Source organism: Hemitrygon akajei, chromosome 18 (genome assembly GCF_048418815.1).
Source record: "Hemitrygon akajei chromosome 18, sHemAka1.3, whole genome shotgun sequence".
NCBI classification, from domain to species: Eukaryota; Metazoa; Chordata; class Chondrichthyes; order Myliobatiformes; family Dasyatidae; genus Hemitrygon; species Hemitrygon akajei.
The window spans coordinates 62,189,964-62,203,015 of NC_133141.1; the positions used below are offsets into that span (position 1 = coordinate 62,189,964).

Genomic DNA, 13,052 nt, shown 5'->3' on the forward strand with positions numbered 1-13,052 from the left:
ACTTGATAGAATCTCAACATGCCATGCCAATAAGCTATGCACATCTATGAAATTAACATCAAAATACTGTTTGCTTTCTCCCACGTAGAAACATTTAACAATGAGAAAATAGTTAATGATCGCAAATCATTTCCAAGTCTATTAAATGTATAAAACATGTCTGCATCAGTGTTATCTTGTATTTCCATACAATGTTACATTAGGCTGTTACACATCTATTGTCAGAGAAGTACTTGCATAAATAGGTAAACCACCTTCATACGAGCAAGGACAGAAAACAGGGCAAAGTGAGTATACTTATTTATTCAGTAAGTTATGGGTCAAAGTATTTGGTAAGTACATTTCTAACTCTTCTGGCTTCAGTCTAATTGCTGTCTGTTCTGAAATTGTTAGGTTGCGTTCAAGAAAACAATGAAATAGCGCGCTGCCATCTGACAGCGTTTTCAAAAGTCTCCGGTTACCCCACACTGATCTGCCCGAGCAGCATTTTCAAAAATACCCACTTTGGAAAGCGTTTCTGAAAAGCTCTGGTTTCGGGGGACGAAAACACCATTTTAGTGTGGATGGAGGGTAAAAACAAAGAGAAAAAGCTTTGGTTACAGATTTATCCGGTGTAGTGTGGATGTAGCCTAAGTAACAAGCCATCAAAACATATAGGTCTATCTGCCTCATTATGATCGTTTGCATGCATTGCACTTTTTAGGTCACTTTTACACTTTAATCTATGTACATTGTTATTGTTTCACCTTATTGGAGAATTGTGAGTAGTTTTGGGCTTCTTATTGAAGAAAGGATGTGCTAGCACTGAAGTTGGTCCAGAGAAGGTTCACAAGAATGATCCTCAGAAACTTTTGCGAAGTGTATGAGAAGTGTTTGATGGCTTTGTGCCTGTACTTGCTGGAGTTTAGAGGAATGAGGGAGGATCTCATTGAAACCTATGGAATATTGAAAGGCCCAGATAGAATGGACATGGAGAAGAAGCTTATTATAGGACCATAAGGTACAGCATCAGAATAGAAGGACGACCATTTAGAACAGAAATGAAGAGAAATTTCTTCAGCCAGACGGTGTTGAATCTGTGGAATTCATTTTCATAGACGACTGTAGTAGTTATTAGGTTGATTAGCATGAGTGGGGGAGAAGGCAGAAGAATTGGGTTGAGAGGAATAGACTGAGTAGATGATGGGCCGTGTGGCATAATTCTTCTCCTAAGCTTTATGGTCTTATGCCCTAAGACAACTTTTTCACTGGATCTTGGAACACCTAACAATATTAAAATAATTCCAATGTCAATAAAAGAGAAAGGAAAGCTGTGATCAATCACATCTGGGCAGATCTATTTAGCTGTCTATCTATCTATCTGTCTAAAATTTAAAAGAAAACTCTCCAAGATGCTGAATCATGTGGGCATCTCCTCCCATAGCAGTGTCATTTAGTGAGTAAATATTGCACTTTTCTAATTCAGTTAATAGAACATTCACAGTCAGTCTGATCAGTGCAAATAAATGGGACTGAATAGAAGAGCTCACGAGAAATATTATCGCCACTGAGCCAATCATCTTCAGGTAACTGAAGGGTACTGAGGGCAATTGCAGTAGCTAATTGCTGCTTCCCATCTCACAACTCTACACACACAGAAACAACCAGCACAACATCAGTCCCAATCGCAGAATACTACCAGACCTTAATACACTCGCCCGCAGTCCGAGCAGCATCGCCCCTTTACTCAGTTACAGCCAATCACGGGCGCCGATCAGGGTATCGTATTCGCAGAGGCATATGCTAAAAAGGCGGCGAGGGGCCAATCAGTAGGCGAGTGGGTGTGGTTGGGTTGGTAATGTATCAAAGTTGTGGAGAGGGAGAAAAATACACACATTGGGTACCCGTGCAGCTCGGAGACCGCTACACCGGTAATAAATATAGCATAAAAAGCAAACGGGGATTTAAAACCCGCATACACAGAGTCATGACTGAAAACGAGACGGAAAGCGAACCTCAGAATACAGAACTCCAGAGGTCGCCTGGTTCTGTGTGCAGCCAGCAGGAAACAAAGGTGAGGTAAACGATATTGGGTCAAGTGATGGCAAATACTGGGGTGTGGGTCTGAAATAGGCACGTCTTTCAAATAATCGGCATTGACACAGAATGGCCTGAATGACGAGTCTCAATGTTAAACTTTGAAGAAATATTTGCTTACGCCAAATATTAAATTAAAATACTTGCCAATAAGTCTGCATTTATATTGCACTTTTCTTTTGTAACGTTAGTGATCTAAAGCTGGGAGGTTACGTGGACACCTGTCCCAAAATAGGTTCTTCCCTTTCTCTTTAATTATTGCATGTTTGAAGGGGGTGGAGAGATTGTAGGCATGTGGATACACGCGCTCGTTTCATTACTGCTGCGAAATGCTCATTCGCATAGGAGATGTGCCAGTAACTGATGCATACCTTTTACAAATTGTAAAAGGTGGTTGGGTGTGATGGGTGATTGCAGAAAGGACGTACTTGTGGATGTGAAAATGGGACGGACTGTGACCACTTACTCTCTAGCCACTCGCTCCACCTTTGTGTATAGTGAACTACGTATAACTCTTTATAACTGGGCCAGATACTGAGCCGGTCTGCCCCGGGTACAGTACTTGCGGGGTGTACTGTAGTTGGGCAAGAAATCTTCCTGGAGTTATGTACAAATCAATTAATGTACTCAGTCATAAGTGTACCACAGTTCTTCCAATCCTTTGCACGCACATAGTTCGGAGGACTTGGCATCACATACACACTGTTGGGCGGAAGAATTAAAATGCTGTCTTCTGTATACAGCGATAATTTCTGGATGATTCACGAAGATCAGATATTTGGAGTAGCTGTTAGCCCAACCCTGTGATGTAAGCGTACACTTGCACACTGAGACTGAGATTTACAACAGAACATGGCACATGGAGTGGATTAATCTAAAGTGCTGAATGACAAAATATCAGAAATAACCTTCAACTGATCTTGTATAATGTTTCAGGCCAGTGTGGGATACTGGATTAGCCTTCAGCTGTTTCAGTGCTGAGTTTGGATCTCCCCATGGCCCTTGAATTCAAGTAAATTTCTTGTATTTTGTGGTACCTATGAAATAGCTGGATTGTACTAATATTATATACTGTACTCCAGGAAAGAAACTCAGCTGTGCTGACCTGCTCTGATTTGTATGTGACTCCTGGCTGGCTATTGTGATTAACTCTTAATGAGCACCTCCATTCCAGGAAGTTAGGACTGACAAATGCTGATATTTCCAGTAAAGTCAAGGTCTCATGAATAAACAGTTATGTTGGTATCCAAATGTATCACGTGATGTTGATTTCATTCGCTCAGTATTACATGTAGAAAATCACTTGATGCCCATTTTAAAATTCTACATTCAAAATCTTAATCAGCTTCACAGTGCAGAAATGTTACCTCTTCTACTTGAACTTCAACAAATTTTAAAATGCTTTTAGCAAATTCATCAGCTGATGCTGAGCCAAAGATTGTATGATTTGTGTATTAAAATACTTGCATATTTTAATTAAATGAAGATTACTGCACTTTAACTTAATGTATTCAGACTTGTACAAGTGTCGATGTTCCCGATCTGTTGGGACTGGCCTGTAATCATCAAGACTTGAGCCATTCCCAGAATCCTTATTGCCAGCAGCATCTGGGGGAAATAGAGCCCATGGTATTACAGGAAAGATACTAGCAAGGATAGAAGATTGGCTGATTGACAGGAGGCAATAAGTGGGAACAAATGGGGCCTATTCTGGTTGGCTGCCAGTGACTAGTGGTGTTTCGCAGGGGTCAGTATTGGGACCGCTTTACATGTTCATGTGTCAGTGATTTGGATGATGGAATTGATGGCTTTGTGGTCAAGTTTGCAGGTAATACCAAGATAGGTAGTGTTGTGGAAGCAGGGTGTCTGCAGAAGAACTTTGATAGATTGAGAGAATGGGCAAAGAAGTGGCAGATAGAATATAGTGTGGGGAAGTGCATGGTCAAAGGAATAGAATATTTTCTAAGTGGAGAGAATATTCAAAAATCAGAGGGGCTTGGGAGTCCTTGTATAGGATTCTCTAAAGGTTAATTACAGGTTGAGCCAGTATTAGCATTCATTTTGAGAAGTCTAGAATACAAAAGTAAGGATGTAATATTGGGGTTTCATAAGGTATTGGTCAGACCGCACTTGGAATATTGTGAGTAGTTTTGGGCCCATAGCTAAGAAAAGATATGTTGGCATTGGAGAGGGTCATGAGGAGATTCACGAAAATGATTCCAGGAATAAAAAAGTTAACATAGGAGGAGTATTTGGTTTTGGGCCTGTACTCACTGGAGTTTAAAAGAATGAATGGGGCATTTCTTTGAAACCCATCCAATATTGAAAGACCTAGATAGAGTCGATGTGAAGAGGATGTTTCCTAGTTCAGAGGGCACAATCTCAATAGATGGGGCATCCATTAGAACAGATGAGAAGTAATCTTTTTCAGCCAGGGTGATGAACCTGTAGAATTAATTGCCATTGATGGCTGTAGAAGCCAAGTAATTGCGTATATTTAAAGTGAAGGTTTATAGATTCTTGGTTAGTCAGTCTGTCAAAGAATACAGGGAGAATGGGTTGAAAGGGATGTAATCAGCAGACTTGATGGGCTGAGTGGCCTAATTCTGCTCTTGTCTCATGGTCTTATGGAAAATCTTAAGGCCATTCAACAAAATCAGAATCAGGTTTAATTATCACTGGCATATGTCATGAAATTTGTTTTGTGGCTTCAGTATAATGCAATACATGAAAAAGCTATAAATTACAATAAGAAATGTATAAACATTAAATAATACAAAAAGAGGGCAAAAGAAAAGTGAAATGATGTTTGTGTTGGTTCATTGTCCATTTCAGAAGTCTGATAGCAGAGGGGAAGAAGCTGTTCCTAAAACATTAAGTGTGTGTCTTCAGGCTCCTGTACCTTCTCCCTGATGGTAGCAATGAGAAGAGCATTCTTTAAGCATTATTCATTGATTAAAATCTATTCAATGTTTGGCTAAGTAGATGTTTACACATCTGGAGAATAAATACCAATTATCACTGAAAAGTGAGTTTTTACTTGTTCTATTTGTGTTTGTGTGCCCTTTGAAAGTTTTATTTCCTCTGACACTTTTTCCACCTTTTAACACCTTGGTGGTAATTTTTCACACATGAGTTCAGACATCAAGAGCTATGATATGGCAAGCCACAGTAGTGGTAGGCACTCCATCAAGTTCCCAACTTGATTGGTGGGAAACGATTTTTGTTTTTACTTTTCCTACTTCAGGTACATGGAGGCCAATTACAGAACATAAAATGAGTTGCTTCAACTTTGACCAAGTGTAGTGAACTTTGTGCTACTTTTTTTTTTATTGTAATCCACCAGATTCAAAAACAGCCAATTCCTTTCAACATTTGAACCACTTTGAACCAACGGGCAAAAATTAATCACTGTAGTTTGGCAATGCTATTATCATCTTGCACTGAAATGGACCTTATTTTTGTTCTAATTTTATCTCAATAAATAAAAAACAATGTTGAATAAGCCCTCTGACCTGTCACCCAGCAACCCGATTTAACTCTAGCCTAACCATGGGGCAATTTACAATGACTTATTAACCTACTAACCGGTACGTCTTTGGATTGTGGGTGAAAACTGGAGCACCCAGAGAAAACCTATGCATTCCACAGGGAGGGCATGCAGACTCCTTGCAGAGGACACTGGAATTGAACTCCAAATTCTGATGCCCTGAACTGTAATAGTGTCATGCTGACCGCTACACTACCACAGTGCTCTGAAAATTGTGCTTTCTGGTAAACAAAATTGTGTGATTTATGTTTAATTTGTTTTTGTGCATATTACTAATATGCAATGTGCCTGTGATGCTACTGTAGGTTTTTCATTGCACCTATACTTGTGTATATGACAATAAACTCAACTCTGACTCAGTTTTTCCTCTATATTTCTTATTTCTTTAATCGCATCTGTGATTTCTGGTCTGAGTGGTCATATCCTGTCTGTGACATGGAATTGCAAAGACTCCATCTTTGAGCAATGGATGATGGAAAAAAAGTGTCAACATCTCTGCTTTTGATTCCCAAAACCTTTTGGAATCATCTGGTGAATGTTAGACCATATTGTATACTTGTATTACTGGTAGAGTTAACCAACCAGATTGTATGAAAATTTGGTCAACACGGAAACCCTCAGTGTATTTAAAGTGCTTACACAAACCATGAGGTGTATTACGGATCCAGAGCAAGGGAAAATGGGTTTAGGGTGGAAATGTCTGTCCTGGCATGTACACTGTTAGCTAGTTAATTAAGCCCATCACCCATAATGGGGCATAGGGTGTGAAGAGCAGCTTGCCAAAATCATCTGTCCTGGGCCAGTCTTTCAGGTTGTCCTTGGGTGCGGATCATCTTTAAAAATCCATCCTCTCCCAGGGATGAGGTCTTTGGAGCTTCTGTCGGTGTTTCTGTAGCTCTGTGTTTTTAACAGGATGGGGTTGCTAGCCCCATGCCCAACCCTCCTCCTTTCTCAGCTAGGGTTGGACCAGCAATGTACAATGTGGACTATGCTATTTTTTGTTTTCTCTTTAAAGTTTATATTTGTATTTTAACTTGATTCCTTCCCCGTCCAAACCGGGTGCAGTTCCATCAATTCAAAACAGGAAGAACACTAAGCAGTATGAAGTTGTTTTGTTTTCCAATTATGGGGTCTATTGCAAACTGCTTTAAAAATGGTTGCACTGTCTCTGTAAATGGAATAACTTTATTACCTTTGCTGATTTTTCACAACTGTTTTGTTATCCTGATGACTTTTTCTTAGTGTAACTCTGGAGATGTCATTCCTTGAGGTGACCAAGAGTTTTCAACCTGAAATAGCAACTGTTTCTCTTTCCGCAGATGCTGTCTGTGCCTGCAGGTTTTCATTTTCATTTATTGGGGAGGGGGACTAATTGCTTGATGTAACACAAGGCTTTCAAAGTTTTTGGGATTGTGGAATTAACATCCCCATGAAAGTATTGCCCCATAATTTCAAAATGAAGGGTGTCCAGTTAGACAAATATTCTGGAGCTATTGGTTTAAAGTACATTTACAACCCTGAGATTAATTTTCTTGTGAGCATACTTAATAAATTTATAATAGAATAATAACCATAATAGAATCAATGAAAGACTGCACCAACTTGGGTGTTCAATCAGTGTGCAAATACAAAAATAAATAATAATTGTTTATTATTGAAAATATGAGATGAGTCTTTGAAAATGAGTCCATTGTTTTGGGAAACATTTCAATGATGGGGCAGATGAAGTTGAGTGAAGTTATCCCTTTTGGTTCAAGAGTCTGATGGTTAAGGGGTAATAACTGAATCTGTTGGTGTGAGTCCTGAGGCTTCTGTACCACCTTCCTGATGGCAACAGTAGAAGAGAGAATGCCTGAGGTGGTGAGGGTTCCTGATGATGGATGCTGCTTTCCTGTGACAACACTTTTTGTGTAGATGTGATGGACTGGGCTTTATCCATTAATTTTTGTAGGATTTTCTGTGCAAGGGCATGGTGTTTCCATACCAGGCTGTGATACAACCAGCCAATCTCCACTGCACATCTATAGATTTTTCATCTTGTGCCATGGAATGCGGAGGTTGAAAATGAGGACAACAATGGAATAATTGGGAAGGAGAATATAACATTCAACTATTTGAGTTTGTTCTGCCAGATACAAATTAATTTGTCATACATTCTAGGATGCATTGAAATTCCATATGATACAGGACTTCAATCATATTTCTTGCTCACATGAGGCCCGCAGAGTAAATGTATAATAAAAAGCACATAAACAGCAAAGGTACAAGGAATAGCAGTTTAGAAAGACATAGTGACACTAACAAAAGAAAATAGATTTAAGTCTTTGAGAACATGGCAACACCTTTAGGAAAGGGATGAGAATGAGGTGATTGGCTCCGATGTCTGACTGCAGTGGGGAAAAAGTTGTTTCGATTCTGTTAAATCGTGCCTATCGTGCCTCTATTTGAATCGCCAGATTTGTGTTTGATTTTTTTTTTACCAAGCTGAAATTGATCAGACTTCATCCTAAGTGATTCAGTTACCTCAGTTTTCACAGATGCTTGCAGTGGATAATGCCAAAATTGTTCAGTGTTTTAAGTGGGGGGAAAAAATTTTTCACTTTGTTCCCTAATTTATGATGAGTTCATTTTCTTGCTTGATACGAGCTGAGTTGGAAGATGATTGGAAAAAACTAGGTCAATGGGTTAAATGAACTTATTTTATGCCTTTTTTGACTTATTACCATTCAGAAGCTGGGTGAGGGCCATAGTTTCCAGAAAGCTCTGGAGATGATTGCAGGAGGCCATGTAGTTATGCAACACTGTTCAAAATTTGTCATATATTTGAGGAATTAAAATTGAATTATGAAAAATTCAAAATACAAATTGTCACAAGCAAGTAAATGGAATTAGAGCAGAGTGCTCTAGTGTGGAACCAGTATTGACAGTTTTGTGATGAGCAATGCATCCATCCCCTGTGGAGAGAAATGCAGTTTAAAAAAAAAAAAAATGGATTTTGACCATGGATAGAAGGTGAGCAGATCTGCAAATCATTATGTGCCAATCATGCTTCATTATTCTAGGCAAAGTAAACATTAACACAGCAGGTTCAGCAGATGCTGGAAATCCAGAGAGAAACACAAAATGCTGGAGGAACTCGTCAAGTCAGGCAGCATCTATGGAAAAGAGTAAACAGTCAATGTCAAGCCAGTCCTGATGAAGGATGTCTGCTGAAACGTTGACTGTTTATTCCCCTCCATAGATGCTGCCTGACCTGATGAGTTCCTCCAGTATTTTGTGTCTGTTGCTCTGGATTTCCAGTATTTGCAGAATCTCTGGTGTTATGAACCACAATTCTACCACCTTTTGGGATTTGAAAGGATTCAGTGGTGGAGAGGTGAAGGGCCAAGAAATAGTGAAATGATATTGCTTTTCGTCCCCTACACACACATCACTCTGGCAATTGTACTGAATGTTGGCCATGACAATGAAACAGATTATCTTAAGTGTGCACAGTAAAATTTCAATAATCTGCTATCTGGTCCTGTGGAAATCCTTATGCAACACACAAAATGCTGGAGGAACTCAGCAGTTCAGTCAGTATCTATGAAGAGGAATAAAGAGTCGATGTTTCAGGCTGAGATTCTTCAGGATAATCTGGCTTCACCTGTTACCTTCCAGCTTGTACTACTTCACCTTCTTAATTGGGCTTCTTCCCCCTTCCTTTTCAGTTCTGATGAAGGGTCTTGTCCCAAAAGTTTGTCTGTTTGTTCAATTCTGTGGATACTGCCTGAACCTGAGTTCCTCCTGCATTTTGGATGTGATGCACCAAAATTTAAATACTGCTAAACTGAAGATGGGTGAGGTCATTTTACCATGTTAGTAGTGCCATAATAAAGATATTTTTAAGAACACATCTGAACACAGCTGTTTTCGGAAGACCCACTGTGATCTGTTTTGGCTATGTTAATGTTGGTACAATGCAAGTATCTCTGAAGTAAATTTCACATTTTTAATGTTTTAATATACAGTACTTGCAGTGACAGCTAGAATATTGGTTCCATCATTATCAGTTATGCTTTGCTTTGTGATGTTGTACCATTGTAATATTCCAGGATAATAATACTGCTTCATTACCAAGCATGATTTCCATTCTGGCTCCCCTGTTGCTCATTCTCTTCTCACCTGCCTATCACCTCTCTCTAGCACCCCTTCTCCTTCACCTTCTCCTGTGGTCCACTCTACTGTCCTATCAGATTCATCCTTCAGCCCTTAACTTTTCCACCTGTCACCTCCCAGCTTCTCATTTGATCACCCCATCACCAATCACCTTCCAACTTGCCTGACTTCTTCCCCCTTCCTTTCTAGTGCTGATTAAGGGTCTTGGCCTGAAACATTGACTGTTTATTCCTTTCCACAGATGCTGCCTGTCCTGCTGAGATCTTCCAATATTTTGTGTGTTATCCTGTGTTGCTCTGGATTTCCAGAATTTGAAAAAGTGTTGGACTTTTTTTAAAGTTACTTATCTCCTTGTTATTTTTAAGTGCTCATGGAAATTGGGAAATTGTTGCATGGACATTGGATACTCCTCAGATCATTGCTTCCTCCCATGTACTCCACAAAACAACCTTGAATGACAACAATTGATCAGCTGGTGTATGGCTGTTCTTGAGACAAATTCCCAATTAAATTAAGATTATGCAAGGGCCAATGAAACTCATTTTGTGTAGGAACAATAGTCAAGAGAGACTTTTATTCCCAAATGCGTTAGGAGCTGAATTCTAAGGATTATGATGGCAGCCTCTAACTCATTTTACCCGACACTTAAGATAATCAATTTCATTGTCATGGCCATTTTCAGTACAATAGTGATAAGTGTCTGTAGGAGAAAATATCATTTCACCATTTCCCTGGCCCTTGCCTCTTCACCATTGAATGCTTTCAAATCCCAGAGAAGGGAGAATTGACGGATGTTCAGTACCTGGATTTTCAGAAGGCCTTTGACAAGGTGCTCCACATGAGGCTGCTTAACAAGATATGAGTCCATGGTATGACAGCATGGATAGAGGATTGGCTGATTGACAGGAGACATAGTGGGAATAAAGAGAGCCATTTCTTGTTGTCTGGGTTTGGTGTTGGGTTGCTTTTTAAGCTATATGTGAATAATTTGAATGACAAAACTGATGGCTCTACAGCTAAGTTTGCAGATAATATGAAGATAGGTGGAGGGGCCAGGTAGTGTTGAGGAAGCAGGGAGGTTGCAGAAGGACTTGTGTTAAGAGAATGGACAAAGAAATGGCAGATTGGATACAGTATCAGGGAGTATATGGTCATGCACTTTGGTAGAAGAAATAAAAGTGTAGACTATTTACTAAATGTGCAGAAAATTCAAAAATCAGAGGTGCAAAGGGACTTGAGTCCTTGTGCAGGATTCCCTAAAGGATAACTTGCACGTTCAGTCTGGTGAGGAAGGCAACTGCAATCTTAGCATTAATTTTGAGAGGACTGGAATATAAAAGCAAGAATGTAATGCTGAGCCTTTGTAAGGCACTGGTGTATTATGAGCAATTTTGGGGCCCTTGTCTAAGAAAGGATGTGCTGGCGTTAAAGATGGTTCAGAGGAGGTTTATGGGAAAAATTCATATGAGGAGCATTTGATGGCTCTGGGCCTGTACATGCTGGAATTTAGAAGAATTGGGGGGGGGGCGGGGAATGTCATTGAAACTAATTGCATAATTGAAAGGCCTAGATAGAGTGGATGTAGAGAGGATGTTTCCTTTTGAGGGGGATTCTAGGACCAAAGGGCACAACCTTGGAAAAGAGGGACATCCATTTAGATGGGGAATTTGTTTCGACAAAAGATGGTGAATCTGTAGAATTCATTGCACAGGTGGCTATGGAGGTCAGATCATTGATTGTACTTAAGGTGAAGGTTAATAGGTTCTTAATTAGTCAGGTTGTGAAAGGTGAAAGGAAGAAGGCAGGAGAATGAGGTTGAGAGAGAAAATGGATCAGCCATGATAAAATAGCAAAACAGAATGAATAGGCTGAATGGCCTAATACTGCTCTTGTCTTTTCTGAGGAACAAACACAATGCTGAAGGAACTTGACAGGTTAGGGAACATCTATGGAGGGGGAGTAAACAATCAATGTTGTGGGCTGCAACCCTTCATCAGGGCGCATGATACAAAAGTAGAATTGTGATGCTATTTTGCTTCTCAAAGTATAATCTTGTTTTTATTTGTTTTAAAGTAATCTTTATATAGCAGCCAAGAGATAGTCTAACACAAGACATTGTGGGCAAAAGAGATTGAATATGTGGAAGTTGATGAGAATTTTGGAGAATAAACTGGGATTTGTGTAGATTTGTCCTTGATGACTGATGTGGAATTAGTGGGCCAATAGGTTTGTTTCCATTGTATATGATTCACTGACTCCAATTCTGATAATATAATTGGGTCTCTTGGAAGTCTTCAGTTTTAATCTGACATCAAAATTGGGTTAAAGTATACTTGGAAATGGGTCTCAAGTAGCCAGGTTCGAGCAAAGAAGCTGAAATCCTAGTTCATGTTTTAATATTGCATATTGTTTCCTATAGTGGGCAAGTCTAGGACCAGAGGGCACAGCCTCAATAGAAAAACATCTCTGTAGAACAGAGAAGAATTTCTTTAGCCAGAGGGTAGAGAATCTGGAATGTATTGCCACAAACTGCTGTGGAGGTAAAGTCATTTGGGTATATTTAAAGCGGAGTTTGATAGTTTCTTGATTAGTAAGGGAGTCAAAGGTTATGGAAAAAAGGTGGGGGAATAGGGTTGAGAGGGAAAATAAATCAACCATGATGGAATGGCGAAGAGGACTTGATGGGCAAAATAGGCTAAATAGGCTCTGTCTTGTGGTCTTGATTATCTCTAATTGTGTGTTTGTATATGGTTAACCAATTCCTAGTAATGAGACAATGAGTAGCCTTGTAAATTTACATTGCATTCCTATAAATGAACATGTAGCTTTAAGATTTCATTCAATAACATTTACAAGGTCCTCTGGCCTCGGTAGTTTGGATAAGGTGGGTAGAATATTCTTCTGATTTTGAAAATCATTTGAAGTGCTATGACCTGTCTGTTCTTTGTACAGAAATTAAGCGCTAGTCAATAAAATTGATTTAGTCATAGAAAAGTACAGTACAACAGGCCCTTTAGTCCGTGTTCAACCATTTAAACTGCCTACTCCCATCAGCCTGAAGTGGGACCATAGCCCTCCACACCCCTACCATCCAAGTACCTATCCAAACTTCTCTTAAACGTTGAAATCGAGCCTGCATGCACCACATGCACTGGCAACTCATTCCAAACTCTCATGACTACCTGAGTAAAGAAGTTTCTCCTTGTGTTCCCTTTAAACTTTTCACCTTTAACCCATGACCTCTAGTTGTAGTCCCACCCAACCTCTG

General features: G+C 39.6%; 1 protein-coding gene across 3 annotated transcripts in view; it reads left to right on the forward strand.

Moving 5' to 3' along the window:
- Window positions 1-1,878: 1,878 nt before the first annotated feature.
- LOC140741484 (SH3 and cysteine-rich domain-containing protein 2-like) overlaps window positions 1,879-13,052 on the forward strand; it is a 233,126-nt gene continuing 221,952 nt past the window's right edge. For all 3 annotated transcript variants that reach the window (XM_073071729.1, XM_073071730.1, XM_073071731.1), the window contains exon 1: window positions 1,879-2,053. In XM_073071729.1, coding sequence (XP_072927830.1) covers window positions 1,967-2,053 — 87 coding nt within the window. In that variant the 5' untranslated portion in view covers window positions 1,879-1,966. The remainder of the gene's footprint in view (window positions 2,054-13,052) is intronic.